The 18018-nt window shown below is 38.8% G+C and overlaps 1 protein-coding gene across 4 annotated transcripts in view; it reads right to left on the bottom strand.

Annotated features, from left to right (window-relative positions):
• The window catches only part of WDR11 (WD repeat domain 11), a 34294-nt gene extending 17763 nt beyond the window's left edge, over nt 1-16531 (bottom strand). Inside the window, exons 1-11 of one of the 4 annotated variants that reach the window (XM_056495060.1) lie at nt 16307-16531; nt 15422-15533; nt 12157-12310; nt 11117-11290; nt 9890-10076; nt 9249-9414; nt 8884-8998; nt 7761-7956; nt 6632-6735; nt 5979-6155; nt 4596-4680 (exon numbers count right to left, since the gene is read on the bottom strand). In XM_056495060.1, the coding sequence (XP_056351035.1) occupies nt 4596-4680; nt 5979-6155; nt 6632-6735; nt 7761-7956; nt 8884-8998; nt 9249-9414; nt 9890-10076; nt 11117-11290; nt 12157-12310; nt 15422-15533; nt 16307-16392 (1556 nt within the window). In that variant the 5' untranslated portion in view covers nt 16393-16531. The remainder of the gene's footprint in view (nt 1-4595; nt 4681-5978; nt 6156-6631; nt 6736-7760; nt 7957-8883; nt 8999-9248; nt 9415-9889; nt 10077-11116; nt 11291-12156; nt 12311-15421; nt 15534-16306) is intronic. The other 3 variants (XM_056495061.1, XM_056495062.1, XM_056495063.1) reach the window with 3 other exon arrangements.
• Nucleotides 16532-18018: the final 1487 nt, after the last annotated feature.

Here is an 18018-nt window from a genome sequence, read left to right as displayed (position 1 = left end):
TTGAATTGCTGGAAGTCTGAACTGAAGTATTTTTTTTTTTCACATTTTCTGGAAACATCATATTTAAGCATACAAAGAAGCTACATGTTAACAACTATGGTGTGAATATACAGTTACTGAATTACATTTAAGAGCAGCTTTATTGTCAGACTGCACGTGCTCTACTTTGGTTAAAATGAAAAATTCAGGTAGAAACACTTTTGCAAAAAGCCCTCAGAGATACTCAGCACTAGAGTTGATTAAAAGCCCTGCTCTGATCAAATCAGTGGTTTCTATCAAACAATTCCAATTTCCCAGTGTTTTCCCAGGAAAACACTCATGTAAGTGGTAGTGTGAGTAGACTTCATACTTTCAGTCCAAAGAGAGGAGAAATAAAGATGATACAAAAAGAAGAGATTTCACAAAAGAACCAAAAACTTGGGGTGTTTTGTTTGTTTTTGCTTTTTTAGATGCCACCAAAGCAGCTCCCAAGTAAATCACGTTGCAGTGCTGCAAGGATGTAAAGTTCCAGTGCTCAGAACATACTGGCTGAACAGATGGATTCTCAGCCTGAATTTCAGAATTTCAATTCCTGAAATACACCACAGGGCAAAAGGGACAGAAAGTGGCACTGGGTGGCCACATCCACTGCTCCTAAACAAGATGCTTCTCCAGCCCTATCTCCCACACACACTTGGTGCCTGCAAAAACTGTCTGGGAAATAAACCAAGGAGCTCTTCTAAAGAAAATTGAGCTCTAACACACACATGTGCTCAACTTCATTTTAACACAGATAAAAGGATTTAAGGTTTCCTCAAAGCCTTCAAACACAGATTACTAAAGAACTGTTGCCAGGCCAAGTATTCTGTTAAATCAATTGCATGCATTGGAATATATGTGCAGTATGAGAAAGATAAATAACTGTAATTATGATTTACTGTCAGTAAATCCAGTTCATACTGCATGAAGCAGAAGTTTCCTAAATACAATGTACATGGGTGAAAGCAAAAAGCACTCCCATAATAATTTGCACATACAATTTACAGCCATATTTATATTACTTTAGTTCAAGCTTTTAAAACATGGGAAGCTTTATTCTTAAGTCCTCAAGAAAAGCTAAAAAATTTAGGGCCTAATCTTTTCCCAGCAGGATCCATGGAAGTTCAACCATTAATTTCAATCAAAATGAGAAGTATTCAATAGTTACTTGAAACATCCCAGGCATGATTGAATAGAAATCTACAGCTGCAGTAATGGGTGACACTGCAAGTCTCCAAAGGGTCATAAATCCAGAGAGCTTTCTGAAATGGAAGAAATGTGAATTCTGACACCTTTCCATTTATCTGCTACTCAGTTTTTTGGAAGAAGTACACTCCTAATGCATTGTTATTGCTGGTAATTATTCACCATTCTCCTGCAAAGACCTGAAGCATTTTCTACACTTCTTTCATCAGCTCAGATTTACCAGGGCAAGTCTTTTTTCTCTGCTGCTGCCTGGCCATCTGTCAATACCAATAAAAATCTACAGAAACCCAAGACACTCAAAAGGAAACCTTAACTCAGCTAACTGCTTGCACCTGAAACAACATAATTTTTGTCACTGTCATACATAGAAATTGAGAATCTGAAGACAGTGGTTCAAATTTTAATGATGGAAACAAGTAATGCCTTCCCTATTGAAACAGCAAAAATTTCCTCATAAAAATCATCTTTGCTACCGAAATTAAGGGTTACATTCAGCTGTCAACCACCTCTCAGACTGAATCCACTCTTTTAAAATCTAACATTTAGAAATTCTATACATTCAGCTTGTGTCAGTTACTTCAGGAGTGAGACTTAGTTGTTTTGATTAATGTTTCCAATGCAAACAAATCAAGAAGTGCACTGAAGTGGATAAAACCACAAATTACATTTCTAGTTGGGGATAGATTGTTGTGACTTTGTGACATGGCAGCTGCTAGTTAAATTTAAGGATTTTAAGAAAAAGAGAAAGGCCAAATGGGAAATTAAACCATATGTGCTCCTAAAGTGGTGGTAGATAGTTTTCATTCTAATTTCTCTATTCAAGGAAAGTTTTCTTAAAAAGGTGATGAATGTTTGCAAAGCAGCTTCCCAAAGAGCAGTCAGCTGAAATTCAAATGCTACAACAGCTTCAATTTAACTGCTAAAATTTGGATGTAATGTAGTAATTTTCAAGTCATGCCTGCAGGCCATAGACATTCTTGTTACAGTCAGTGAGATTTTAATTTTAAAAATAAAAGCTGTTGCAGCCTTGAAGTTGCTGAGCTTCAGTGAAAAGAAATGAGCAGCACTGCTCCAGTCACAGCTATTTTGCTACCAGAATAAGCAAAAGCAGCACTGAGATGCAAAATGTGCCACTGAATTGAAAGCTGCACTGCAGGCATTTTATTTGCATGTCTCAAATATATTCTTCTCTGCACTGAAGATGTTTTATTACCTCCAGTATTGCCTACTGTCCTCAGGTATCAGATTTGGTTCTTCCAGTTTCTCTTAGGAATAAGAAAGATTTGTGCTTCTCTCTGTCCTGAAGGAATCCTGACCTCTGCTCCCAGTTTCTGCCAGGCCAAAATCCCCTTCTTGATTTTCCCCATCCCTTACACTCCTGGCAGTGGCCTGATTGATTTTCCTTCTTTGTCTGCTTTAAGCATTTCTTCTGCTTCTTGTCTCAATCTCCTTACAAAAATAAACTCAACAGAAGAGTATTTACTTCCATACTTCTAAACAAATAGTGAAAGCAATAATCATAAATAAAATGAATATTCAAGGTTAGCCACAAGTACAAACTATCTTAAAATGAAGGACAGAAATGCAATTCTTCCCCCTTCTAGTCACAACATAAATTCAAGGTTTAAATACAAACAAACAAAAAACCAACCAAACAAAAAAATCACCATGTGACTAGATATGTAGAACACTTTAAAAAAAATCATAATTGCTAACTCAGTGGCCATTAATTTAGAACACTTGATTTGTAAAGGAAAATTGCCATATTTTTATTACATTCTCCTCCTAAATATGGAGCACTGAGAACTCTGCTGGCCTTGAGTTACAATTTCAGGCTATTCTCAATTACATACTAAAATAATGATGGTCCCTGAAGGTATTCTTTCAGATAAAATGGAAACAGAGGCATTATTCAATCAGTCTGCATTTTAGAGGTAAAGTAAGAATTCCCAGTGAAAGAAAAACTTTTGCACTCCATGAAAACAAATTAAAAAAAAGAAAAGAATCCCCATGCCTTAATCTAAATTGTTTGAAGCATTCCCTTGGACTTGTAAATATTATGTAGAAAGTCACTCAGACAATTGAGGAAACTGGAACAAATATTTAAAAGGTTTACCCTGATAACAGCTTATGGTTAATAGAATTCAAAAACATTTTATATGAATTAAAAATACTTGTTGAGGGCATGTGCTAGAAAAACAATATATTCTTAGTTTCTCAAAAGCTGCAAACCCTTTACAAAATTGAAAAACCCAAGCTAACAATACTTCTAGTAATGCAAAAAATTTTTTTTCAAAATTGTGTTTATTTCCTCCTCCCTCTCCATCTTTTTTTTTTTTTTGACATGTGAAATCCAAGCAGGGGTTTTTATTTTGATTCCTATAATCGCTGTAATAAAAAAGGACTCTTCTCTTGTGCTGCATAACAGAAAGTAAAATGAAAATAATTTCATGTGCAGCTAATGGTAAGAAATCAAGAGATTCAAATGGTTTATAAGAGAAAGGAGAATTCTATTCTTACAGTGCCAAGTAATCACATCACAAACATTAAGAAAGTGACTTTATTTTGGTGGTAGATTCCAAGCAGGTTTCCATGAACTCTCAGAGATGCCTGCTCTCAGCAACCTGTACTTAACTTTTTGCAGAATGCACAATAAAATGCAGACCTTAACCATATGAAGGCTTCATGACACAATTCTGACATAAATTTTTACTAATATTTGTACCAGAAATAAGTATTTTAAATTATTGCTTAAATTTGCCTGGAAATATGTATCCAGAAGGCAACACCTTGAATATCTGTGCCAACAGTTACCCAAAAAGTTTTGCCATTGTGTGCACACAAACACACAGCATAAAAGCTTTGAAACTCACTTTGCTCCTTCTTAGGATGGATAAATACTGATTCCTATATTCAGTCTTTAAATAATTATCTTTACTTCCCTTGGGACTAGAACTCTTTCAACAACAATTTTAGCCCCAAGAGGACAAAGTAAATAAACCCTGCCATACCAACCAGCATTATTTCAAAGGACTCAATCCCAATAATTATAAAATAAAGTTTCTTGTCCTGAAAAGACTTCTTTGTCCTGCAGTGCACTGAAGAGACTGAAGTGGTTGATATGCATCCCAGATGAGCAGGCACAGATGCAATTGCAATATTCCTTTCAATGTAATTTTCATTACAGTTTTGTCAGGGTGCTACAGCTCTTACACAGCAAAGGCACTGCCAGGGTAGAGCACTCAACAGGCAATTTTCCTGATTTCATTAACAGCAAGGCAAGACACCCACACTGCTGGGTAACATCACTCAGGTCTTTCAGCACTTGTTTCCTAGAAGGATTATAGCAGGAATGAAAAGGAAAATCTTACTTGACTTCACAGGAATGGATGCTTAACTCTTTGTGGAGGAGTCCACTTGTGAGGTGAAACACCAGGACAGAGCCATTGCTTGTACCTATAAAAATTGATTAAGAAAACACAGGCACACATTTTATTCTTTTCTTCCATGCTTTAGTGAAAATGCAGGATTTGTAGCTATTTCTCTCTCTTATTTTTAGATAACTATTATAATTTTACAATTTTACAAAAACTATGTTAATTTCTAGCACTTAAATCCCAAATATTAAACCCTCTGCAGCCACTGATATCCACCTGGATCAAGACATTTTCCTAAACCTTTTTGTAGAGCCTGTAGAAAATCTGATTATTCTTTATTTCCACAGCACACCCATCCAGCTGAAGAAGAAAGGAATGTTTCTTTCTGCTTTGATTACTGGAGATGAGTAAATGCCTCAAGGAAATGTTTTGACTGTTATACCAAATAATGCCAGGGGAGAATCCTGGGTAGATTTTATGGAATCATTAAAGCAATTCTGCTTTCTCATCCTGAAATAATGACTTCTTTCAAATTAGAAATCAGTAACTTAGTAGCTTTGAGCATCAATTACAGCAAAAACCTTCTGAAATACTGAAACTTACAATTTTCCATTAGTCACTTCTTTATATTCATATCAACTCTATGAAATCCAACAATGAGCCATTTAGGTATGTTAAGTTTAAAAAGACCTTGCTGTAATTGCACTCTACACCTATTAGTTTTCTAATTTTTATATTTCACCTTTTTTATCAGTTGCAGTTCATGGAAAACCAAAAGTTACATTTTAGCAGCATCACATCAAGTCATGATGGACTGCCTATGGTTTAGAGCACAGCTCTGAAAGAGGATGCCAAAAAGCTCAGCTTTAAATTGGGAAAATTCCAAATTAATAAATACATCAGGTGCTCACTATCAACTATTTAACAGCTAGATGAGTTTAACTACATTTGTGGTAAGACAAAATAGATTTATCCAGAAAAAATAATGTGCTGCAAGTGTAATTTTAGAAATTTGTATCAGAGCAAAAATAAAGCCTCTGTGAGGTTCATTTGGTCTAGGAATGCAGGGCTGCAGAAGTCCCTGACATTCAGAATGAATGTAAAATGCTGAGTTTATCAGCAGAACAACACCACAGTAAATAATAGCTTAAATAAAAACTTGCTACTATACTGCATTTCTCAGATAACATTGCTTAAACCCAAAGCAGGAAAAAAGAACCCAAAGACTCAAAACCAAACCAATACAAGGGTCACTATCTGCAATAAATTACACAGGATCAACTGATAGATTTTTTGTTCTGTAGCAGCAGCTATACTTGTACTTAATGCAGGATCAGTTCTTTTCAGAGCAATGAATAACCTGCTGAAGGCACCCACCAACAGCAAGGATGGGCTCATACTGTTTGATGTTTTTGGTGGTGAGGGGCGGGCACATGCGGATGGCGAAGGGAGGCAGAGGCAGCCCCGACAGGAGCCCTGTCAGCAGGAACTTGAGGTGCACTTCCTGCAGAAATGAATTCCTTAACTCTTCTCCAGCACTTGCACCTTGCCCTGCTTAAAGATGGAAGCTCTTGTTAGCATGAAATTTTAATTGGAGACGTTCTAGAAAGTTTTCAGACTGAAATTTATATAATCAAAAATTACAAACAATGCATAAGACACGTTTCTTCCTCCTGAGCTTTGTATGATGAAACTTTTCTGAAAATTGGTTGCTGTCTAGATTTCACAAATTTGTGTCAAATAAATTGGCTTCTAAGATTAGTAACAAAAAATCAAAGTGTTTTGTCCAAATTCCATTTAAAAATACTTTTTTTCCACGAAGAATGAAGTTGGAACATTGGTCCTCAACATAAAATCCTCAAGAGAATTCATTTGATAATTTCTTTAGCAAACAGGAATTCTTCTTTTTCAGAGTTCATATTAGGAAATAATTCTAATAAATACCTTGAGTTCTCAAGTAAAGTAATATGTATAATGATTCAAAACCATGAGAAATTACTATCAGTAGTATCAATGAAAGAAATTCTTACCAATCATGCTGTCTAAGGAGAGGTCTGGAAGTTTATTCTGGCATGTTCCTACAGGGATTCCACAGAAGGAGACTGGGGAATACAGAGGTGATGCACTTGAACTGCTGTAAAAGAAATGGCAACAAGTTCCTCATGCAAGCACAAGCTCCATCCCAAGGGACTCAACAGCCCCTGCTGCCTTGGCAGCTGTGCCCTGCTGGCTGGGGCAGCTCTGCCATCAGCAAAGAGCAGACACCTACCTGGCTCTTATAATATTACATTTTTCCTGACAAAACACAATGTTTTAGAAATAACTCTTAGGAAGAGAAGAAGTAAAAATCAAGAATGTTAGGATTCTAAACAGCTTTCCTGGATATGCTGCACAAGGAATCCATCTAGCACTACTTCTGGGAACATTGAGAATAAAAACACTAAATCTCTGATGAGCAACAAGAGGATCTATGCTGAAGATCTTGTACTACTGATAATTAAAAGAATTTTATTTCTTTTATGGCAGTATGTTATTTATTTTATTCCATAGTACTTTAAAGGGTTATTGCAGCAGAAAAACCTTAATACATTGACTGTTCAAAGCACTGTATCACTTCACACAGTATTTGGAGAGACTGCTCCAAATCTAAAATTCTAAAGGCTCTATATATAAAAACATTGTTTATGCCACCATATTCCATTCACCTGGTGTGCAAGTCCTATTGCTCAGTGTCAAATTCACATAAATCCAGCAGAAAGCCATTTCCCTACTAAAACTGTAGCTCTTTACAGACTCTTTTGGTCCTTGCAGACAACTGTGAGAGATCCATTCTTAAAGAAAATTATATGGCCTGAAGAAAACCAAATGAAAGGAAAATGCTCCCCAAAATAAAGTGAATAGGCGTTCTGTTTTTGTTTTCTTAGTCCAAACAGTCAGGATGGAACTGCCTTAAAAAAAAAAAAAAAATAAAAAGAGTGAACACATTTCCTGCACTTCTCCAAAGAAAGGGAACTGAACTGATCTGTCTGGATGACACAGTTTGTTCCTCCTTTCACTCACACATGTGCAGAGCACATGGAACACCTCCAAGCACAGAGGGATCACTGTTGCCTTTAAAATACAATGAAATCCTTTGGTAAGAAAAGTAAATCCCGTTACCTGCTCCGCACATTTCTGCCAGAAATGCTGGATTTTAATTCCCAGATCATCACCCTGCCATCACTGACTATGAGGGCTGCAGCATTCTCATTCACTGGGCAGCACACCATGCTGAAGGGTCGAACTGTTTTGGTCACTCTGATGGCATCACACTGACTTCTTAAATCATAAACCAGCTCCTGAACTGGCTCTGGATCTGGAACAGCAACAGCCCAGAGAACAGAGAACAGAGAACAAACATGGGATGTCAGCAATAACAGAGGGAAATGTGAAGCATGGCTGAGCACTTGGATTGAAATCCATGTGCTTCCTGTGCAACAATTAGGAAAAGCAATCAAATACAGCTCTTGATCTTGCTGTACACAACACAGCTCTGGGAAGTTCTCCAAAATGTAACTTTGCCTTTTTAATATATGATTCCATATGAATCTTGCAAAACCTAAAACAGTAACTGTTTCATAACTGGGAAGAACATGAATCTGCTCTCCACAATCTGAAACTCCACGTTTATTGGTAAACTTAGACAGTAATGTAGCTCACTAGAAATTAGCAAGCTGCCCAAACCAAAATGAACAAACAAAACTCACTATGTTTTTCCTTTTTTTCCAGTCTCCACCATTAGATTTTAAAGAACGCTCTTAGTAACATTTCATGAGACAAAAGTTTAATAATTCAGATTTTAATCTACATTTAAGGCCATATCTTAGATACAAAATCAATTTTTCCAATTGACCAAATTACTTCCAAAACCCTGTGTTTGCCTAATAAACATTTTTTTCTCTTAAAAATTAAAAAGAACACACTAATATTTCATTTAAAACATTATTGTGTATTTGACTGTTATGTCACTTACTAATTTAAGTATTACTTAGCAATAAAAGGATAATCAGAATATTAATATAATCTATTTTGTACTTAATATCAGGGAATTCCAAAACCTTTTGAATTTGTTTTGGGAAAAAATAGCATAAATTTAAATTTAAATTCAACATATAAGAGACAAAACATCAGAAGAGCATGAGATTCACCATCCAGTATGAGGCATGGTGGTCATTATTGGTATCAAATTATTAATTAAAATGCATCAAAGTTCGTTTCTGGGCATTTTTGATGCCAAACTCACCTGGCTCCTCATTTGGAGTTGCAGTGATGCTGCAGTTGGATCTACGAACCCTTAAAGTGATACAACCATTTTCATGTAGGCAAAATAACCCATCCCTCTGGAAACAAGGGATTACCTGGGCAGAGAGATGGCTGTTAGACTGAGTATTCAAAATCTTACCCTTTGCAAGGAAACTGGCAAGGGAGCCTATAATTCCTGTGTTTAAACAATCTTTTAAAATGTTACCATCAAGGCAACATTTCCAGAAATTTGTAAAGCTACAGGATTTGTGACTAAGGAAGTCAATTAATTTGTAAAAATAACTGAAAAGTTTTAATTGAATTGTTTGTTGCTACAATGATAAAACCCAATCAAATCTTCCTCACCTGTATGAAAGGCACCCCTGTCCTTTCAATGGCAATCACACCCACTGTCTGATTCACTTCCAAGTCAAGAATCAGAATTTCCCTGGGATACAGTAAGAGCATGTAGTTTCTTTTGGAAGGCAAATATGACAACTGAAGACAGTCATTGAGTGTTACAGATTCAGCACTGGAAAATCAGACATGAACTTTTATCAGGTTGTATCAACAAACACATCAAATTCAAAATAAAATTAACAGTTCCATTTTTTCTGCAACTTCATTTTTTCAAGTAACCTCTATTTTGATCACAAGGCAGCTGCAGATTTCCATTTATCTGTCAGAGCAGTGCAAAGCATCACTGACTTCCAAAAACACATTCTGTTGAATTTTGTCTAAATAAGATTACAGAGTAATTTTAAAAATTGCACTTCATTCAAATGGAACAAGTGCAATTCTTGCACATCCCAAATCCAAAGCAATTCACTTAGGAGCAGTGCTAGCTGCCCTGACATTTACTGGCATTCATGGGAAATTACCCTCAGACACACTGCTTTCTTCAATTTTTATACTGTTGTGTATATTATCTTACAGGCTTTAACCTAAGTACTTTGATAAAATCAGGTATACAAAGCACCATCTGAAAAGAAATATTTGCAACCTACCTTGGTTTTTCATTACTGATTAGGATTTTTACTTTATCAAGGGCCTTTTTGGCCCCTGTAGCAGCAGCCAGCTTGTTGTGAGAAGGACTGGAATGGGGACTGGAGATGTAAACTTTCTTCCCTGAGCTGGCAGGAGCTTTGGAAGGGGAGAAGTCAGAGATGAACACTATTCCTTCACTGGTGAGCACTGGACCAAGAAAGAGAAATAGCACAATTCAGTCTGCAATTTGATTGTGGCATTCCATTTTCATGACATTTTGGTGAGGAGAAATGCTAATAACTTTGGTAATACTGTATCAGATAGAAAACTCATAATTCTAGACAACCCAAAGAGCAGCAGATGGTCCATTAAAATCAATTAATATCCAAGAAACTCAACTTTTCAAAATTAAGTTTATATTAAAAACTACTGCATTACTGGCAGCAGCTCAGTTATTCTCTCACCAGCTGTTTTTGATTCACAATACAAACAGAAGACAGAATACACAGACTCTATCACCATTTTTTGTTCTCACACAGAGCATTACTCAAATAGTCATTAATTCACATTATTTATGTTGCAGCACAAAGCTCAGCTGTACAGCTGAAGTGTTCATAGAAGGTTGAATGATATGGCAGATAAAAAAATCCCCAAACTACAAAAGCTGACAACTGCACTGTCCCATTAGAGACCAGGAGTGATGAAGCTAAATTCAATAATAAAACGGTGACTCTCCTATTTCTCTCCATTTCTTTCTACTAAAATTAATAAATCTGCACTACCTCCCCCTTGACATCTGAATCACTTCTGGTACTGATCTCACCTTGAGTCCTCTAAAATCCTTTCTGTTGAAAATAACATTTATTCTTTGTCTTCTTATCTCACTGGCATCTCCCTCAGCACCCATCCCTTTACAGCTTTTTACATTTCACAGAGCTCTCTGTCCTTGGCTTTCTCCAGCTCCCTCTGCACACTTCACACATCCTTTTGTAAAGTCTCAAACATTTCTTTTCAGATCTCTAAATCTCTAACTTCTCCACTTGTCCCTGCTTTCCCTCTTCCCACATAACAGCATCTTCTGAAATAAGATTCCAGATTGGCCAAAGGCTCCCTGTCTTTGCTTTCTGACTTGTTATTGGCATTTCTGACATTATTCTCTCCAATCCATTACTTTTAATTTCAACATCTACATTCCAATTTAACAATTTTCCTGGTCACACATACCCAGGCCCCACATATAAACTTACAAGCTAAATGTGAGGGATCAAAGGGGTCAAATGAAAAAGACAGGATATTTTCAGCATAACTTTTCTTCCAAAGTTTGGTGCCTGTGTCAGCATTCCACAGCACAATATAATTTGGTGGGTGAACTGCAAGCAGTAAATCTCTGGAAGCATCTTGATTCCACAGCCACTGCATGTCTGATAAAAGAAATAGGAAAGACAATTAATATTTGGGATGGTATCAGTTTGGACCTGGACACAAATGACTTCTCCACTCTAAAACCTTTCCATCAGTCTTAAACTCAAGAGTAAAATGAAACTGAGTGTAACATTCAGCTCTCTCAGAGCTGGGAAGAGCTTTCCCTGGTTTTATAGAAAATGAAAGGCTTCATTTGGTCTGAAAACTTGTAGAAATCTTCAAGTAGCATGGTCAGAACTTCTTCAAACCCTCAGTGAATCGGCATCAGGAGCAAATAAAACCCAATTTATAATGCACACAAAAACAAAAAGTAATAAAACTAAAATGAACTGTAGTCAATAAACAAATTTTCAATGGCCCAGTAACAGATTTTAAATGTTGCATTTTCTTTCACAGGATTTATAAAACAGAATAATAACAAAAAACAAACAACCGAATTTCATAAGAGGACTTTTCTATAATAGATTTTAAAAGCCCACCAGGTAAAACATAAGCATCATCACAAGTTTTTAAAATAGCTGAAATGCCCCAAAAAATCCCAACTCCAGCTGAAGAGCAGGAAGATGTACTTGACATAGTAAATGTTATTACTTCAATCAATAACATTCATAAAAATAGATTCTCCCTTTTTGTCACAGGATCTTGGAAAACATCACCATAATGAATTAGATCTCACAGCATTCCTCTGAGGGACATAAATCTTACATTTACTCATAAAATGAACAAGCAAACACTGAGAGGGCTGGTAATCCCAGCAGGAAAATTCCCTGTCAGAACTGAGCACAGTTTATAAAAGGCAGGTGATGGATTTGTACACAATGCTCCATAAAATAACTGCCACATAAACATCAGGCACTATCATTACCTTGGATGGGCTTTGAATGCTCCTGTATTTCACAGCGAGCTGCTCCTGTTGCCACATCCCACACAATGATTTTCCCTGTGGCATCAGCAGAAGCCAAACGTAAGGAATATGGAGAGCCAATATTGTGGTGGTAATTTTCCTTAGCCCATTTAACCTGAAAATACAGATGGGAAGTGGTTAAAGGAGACAAATATATGGCACAGACACCATAGTTCATATTTTTCAGATAATGAACTCAATAAAAAATGCATGGTAATAATGCCAATAGCACCTGTAACATACCTCTAAGCCACCATCATTGTGTAAATTTAAGGTAGGTCAGCACTGTGCTGCATGACTGCATGGCTGATATTCTCAATTATATAAACCAACAACCCTTGTTCCTGAAGGTAACTACAACAAAATACACCATGTATATAGAGAATTCACTCAAATATCTAGTGGAAACCAAATGGCAATGTTTATGGTTCTGTGGGGACCCACAAACCTAAACCCACTGACTTCCAAACAAATGAAAGCTGAAAAATTATTTTTATACACATCCTAAAACATGTAGTTTTCCTAATATGACAAATATATTGTGGTACTGGTGAGGAAGGAAGGTTAGTCTCTATGTGTTGTCTCATAACAAAACAAAAACAAGTTATTGCTGACACTTGCTACCTTTTTGGTTATTTTCACCACATTGCCACAACTAATTTCCATGTAGCACTTTCCACCTTGGGATTTCAAGCTGCACAGGCTTGTAAATTGGCAATACTTATGAGAAAACTGTGTCTTGAAATCTGAAACACTCTGTCTACAGCTCCCAGATTACAAGGGGATGGATAATACTGACTTCTTCCTTATCTATCTCACACGGAGCTGTTTTTTGCTATCTGCTTTTAAGGTGAACTTCTGCCCCAGGAGAGACTGTAGAAACTGGCAGAATAAAGAAACATTATTGCTAAGCTAATGGGAATTCACCTGCTACGAAAATTCCATCCTGTGGGCTGTCACTGCCTGTCACAGGAGGGTGAGGTGAACACAGGACTTCGTGCAGATACTGAAAACGTGACATTTACAAACTGAGGCTGGATTATCATTAGGCACCACTAACTTTGCACCATGAACCACATTTACAGCAGATTTCAGAGCCCTGCTGGCCCCATTGTGCTGCCCCTCTCAGAGGTGTGAGCAGGATGTGTCTCACAAAGCAGCTGAATAAATTAAACAAACGTGACACGTGCACAGCACACAATCTCTAGCTCTAGCTATAAATTCAAAGCATGTTTCTACCAGAATCACAAAGAATTCTTAAGAGACTCTCCTCTACCTACAAATTTGATTTTTGCAATTCCTGCTTCCCTGCTGTTCAAGAAAGAACTACCCCTGAGGATATCTGCAGGTGGCTGTGTAACTGTAATTGCAAAAACCTACAAAGCTATTTTACAAATGTATATTACTCCAAAGCAAATTCCAAGTCAGGAAAACATCCTTTCTCAAGGGAGGAGCTGTCACCAAGTTCAAAACAACAAAAAAGAAGATTTTTACATGACCAATCCTAACCAGAGCCCATGTAGTGCTCCCACACCGTGAACCTCTTTCCTCTCTGCAGTCCCACTGATCCAACAAGTCCAACACAGGACCTGATCTTCTGCTAAAAGATATTATTTTGTAACTGTATTACTCATTGTCTACTTAACTTCAAAATACAACATCAGTCAGAAACAGGAACCAGAGGTGACTTTTTTTAATTTTCACAACCTATACCATCTCATTTATAAAGCCTTATTATCACTGTTTATTGATGCATCAAAAATGACACAAAAATTCTCTCATTCTTGTGATGGATCAAAAAACTTTTATTGTAATTAGGTTTTCTTCCATAAAAGCATGCTTTCAATACTCTAAAATCAGATATAATCCACTCCATAAAAAGTCACCAGTCCCCCACAAACACCTTTTGGACAGTTGGACAACTAAGATGGATCCATTTTCAGGGAAGCTATTGCCTATTCCAGACACAGTTACAACAGCCAAAGGGCAGGATGCATTCAAAGGAAAACAGCAAAATGGACTGCAAAAGGATTATGAAACAAGTGGTTTTTCTTTGTTTTCTTCTTAACAGATGTGGTGTGTTTAGGAATTTTTCAAAACAGAGGCACAGGTTTTTGGGGAGAAGATCACCAGTGGACTGAGTTTGCTGGTGTGAGCCTTTACTACAAGGAGTTTAAGTCAGACTTACACAGACGCTCCAGCTTATTTTTGCTCTTAGCATTTACAAACTCTTTAGAAAAACTAATCTAAGAATTGAAGACAACTTCTTAAGAGAGGTAAAGGTATCTGCAATGATCATGGCCTCAGAACAATTTCTTATATACTATTTCTTAACATACAAGGGATTTTTTTTCATTCTCCTACTTCACAAATCAGCCATTTTCTTGCAGTCTACTTCTGTTCATAAATCTTCAGGTAGTGGCTTTGAAAAAATGATCTTCTAAATTATCATATAATTATATTAAATATTAAATTATATCTATATATATATATATAAATCTAAGAACCCTATTATTCTTTATAAATTATTGACTGCCTTCTAATAAATACAGTACTTGTGCCAAAGACCATCAAACACATCTGCCAGCCAAACCACCCTCAAACCCTAAGTCAATCTGTCACAGTCCACAATCAAAGAAATGATGAATCAATGAAATACATCCTGTTCCACCCTCTACCCAAAGTCAAACTTTGCACTTTCAAGACAAGAACCTTCAAAGGAAAGTACAGGTACCCTACACTTAAACTAAAATTTTAGCCATTTTATACCACAAAATAAATGTTCAGTTTTGTCTGCTATTGTTCCTTTTCTATAGGGAAGAAAAGAAGGAAAAGCTTAAAAGTAACTTCCTATACAAATGGTGCACTCACAACATGAAGGATCAGAAAGGGCAGCAGCAAAGAGCTTCCTCTGATATTTTGTAACGTTCATTTGAAATCCTTTTATGTTAACAGCTTGCCTAGAAACATATCTGTGCTCTGTAACATTAACAAATGTTTCCAGATATTCTATATTTTATATTCTATATTTTCTAGAAAGATACACCATCAACCTCAACTCAAATTTCAGCATGCATGATGTGACTTAGCTGCAAAAGAGATCATGTGAAACACTTGCAATTTACATCAGATTTCCTGTGAAAATCACGTGGAACATCATGTCAAGTATTTAAAGCAACATAAACCCCAGAACCAAGTATTACACCACAAACCAGGTACATCTCACCTTGACAACACTGGCTTTGTGTCTTTCCAAAACCTGCAAGGTCTGAGCAGAGTTGGCATCCACCACGAGCACGAGGGAATGGCATCCATAGGCAATCAAACCTTGCCAGCCCCTGGAAGAGCACACAGCATCATCCACAAGTAAAACAGAACAAAAGCTCTTCACATCAGGAGTGAGGGAGTTTTTTGGTAAGTAGAATGCATGCTACTAGACACTGTATTTGATGTTTATCAGATGGTAAGTACTATTTAGTAACATAAAAGCATTATAAAATAATATTGCACTGTCTGCTGGAACCCTAAGCCACCACAAAGCATCCCTCACCAATCCCTCACCAATACCTCACCAGTCCCCCACCAATCCCTCACCAATCCCTCACCAGTCCCCCACCAATCCCTCACCAATCCCTCACCAGTACCTCACCAACCCCTCACCAATCCCCCACCAATCCCTCACCAGCCCCTCACCAATCCCCCACCAGTCCCTCACCAGTCCCTCACCAGTCTCCCACCAATCCCCCACCAATCCCTCACCAATCCCTCACCAATCCCTCACCAGTCCCTCACCAATCCCTCACCAATCCCTCACCAATCCCTCATCAGTACCTCACCAATCCCCCACCAGTCCCTCACCAATCCCTCACCAACCCCTCACCAATCCCTCACCAGTACCCCACCAGTCCCCCACCAATCCCTCACCAATCCCTCACCAATCCCTCACCAATCCCCCACCAATCCCTCACCAATCCCTCACCAATCCCTCACCAATCCCCCACCAATCCCCCACCAATCCCTCACCAATCCCTCACCAATCCTTCACCAGTCCGTCACCAATCCCCCACCAGTCCCTCACCAATCCCTCACCAATCCCTCACCAATCCCTCACCAATCCGCCGCGCCGCGGTTGGGCGCGCTCAGGGCGCCCGTCAGCGTCCGCGCCGGCAGCTTGATGTTGACGGTGAAGCGCTGCATGGCGGGGCCGGCGGGGAGCGGAGCCCGGCGGGGGGAGCGGAGCGGAGCCCGGCGGGGAGAGCGGGGCCAGCGGGGAGAGCGGAGCGGAGCCCGGCGGGGAGCGGGGCCGGCCCAGCCCCGGCAGCCGCAGCCGAGCCCGCGGCCCTGCCGGCACCGCCCCGCAGGAAGCGCCGCCTCAGCGCCGCCGCCGCTCGCGGCTCGGCCGGGGCCCCGCGGCCCGGGAACGGCGGTTCCGCCGCCTGCCCTGTTCTGTCTGCTCTGCCCTGCTCTACCCTGCCCTGTTTACCTTGCTGTGTTCTACCCTGCCCTGTCCCGCTTTGTCCCGCCCTGTCCCGGCAGGGCTGTGCCGTGTGTCCCCACACGCGGGTCTCAGGACGGTCCGAGGGGTCAGGGAGCTCTGGGGATCCCCCACAGCGGCGTGACCGGATCGAGGGATGTGCCCAGGTGTTTTTGGAATGTCTGCCTCCCTGTTCGGCTGTCGGTGCTCTGCCACCTTCAGTGTGAAGAAATTCTTCCTCACGTTGAGGTGGAATTTGTTGTGTTTTAGTTTGTGGCCGTTGTTTCTTATCCTGTCGCTACCACTGAAGAGTCTGGCCCCGTCCTCTGACACCCCTTAGAGACAAACAACTAAGCCCAAAACAAAAACCCTATCTTTCATACTTTCAACCTCAACTCTAAAAACAAACAGCAAAAAAGAAATTAGCCACTCTTTGGTGCCCTCAATAGCAGCAGCAGCAGCACACAAGCACCAGCCCATCCTCCCACTGTCCCCAAGCTGTCACCCACACCAGGCAGAGCCACCGGGGTGACAATCCCTGTGCAGGAGCACTGGACATTTGCACTCCAATTTCAGGTTGGACTCAGTAATCTAAAAGATCTTTTCCAATTTGATTGTGTGATTCTGTGAAGCTTCTAAACCAATTTTCTGTGCCGCAGCGTTAATAAGATAACAAGAATTATGTACTTAGAAGCTCATTATTTAACATACACGGGTTGTTGGGGTGTCTGTTCCTCTTTGAAATAATAATAGTAATTGTTTATTTGTTATATTTTGTGGAGAACAAGATGCCACTAGATGGCCAGAGATGGCAAGATGTAATGCTCGTACATTGCCACAATGTCACTTTGTCACAGAAGATGCAATAATGCTGATCTTCTTTTTCCTTCTTTTCATTCTAATCACAATTGAATTTGTACAAGTGGGAACTCAAGAAACAACATGTAGCTGATGCCTTTTCCAACTTTCTTCTAAAGAAATCTACTCTTGAAGCACTGTACATCACTCACTGCCACTTCCAGGTCACTGTAACATTGGAATTTATTTCTTGAAACTCTCTTGTCCCAAGAGATCTCTCTCTACTCTTAAAACTGAGAAATACCTGTTTGGAGAAGTAAAGAGCTTTTTTATTCCCTTTTCTGTGTTGTTATTTGAGGACTGTGGGATCTGCACCTCTGGAGCAGCCTGAGCAGCTACTAGCTCCATTAATTTTAGTTATTTTTGCTAATGGTGTGTTTTTATTCTGTGTCCTTGGGCAACGTGCTGCTGCTCATGTTTTTTGGAGGAATTTGCTTATTTTCTTACTTTGTTGGATTTGGGCTTTGTGAGAAGGGTTCTTTGAAACTTTT

The sequence above is a fragment of the Oenanthe melanoleuca genome, chromosome 6, assembly GCF_029582105.1.
Source record: "Oenanthe melanoleuca isolate GR-GAL-2019-014 chromosome 6, OMel1.0, whole genome shotgun sequence".
In the NCBI taxonomy this organism is placed as follows: domain Eukaryota; kingdom Metazoa; phylum Chordata; class Aves; order Passeriformes; family Muscicapidae; genus Oenanthe; species Oenanthe melanoleuca.
The sequence above is the reverse complement of the archived record's forward strand: the minus strand, read 5'-3'. Positions and strand labels throughout refer to the sequence as shown.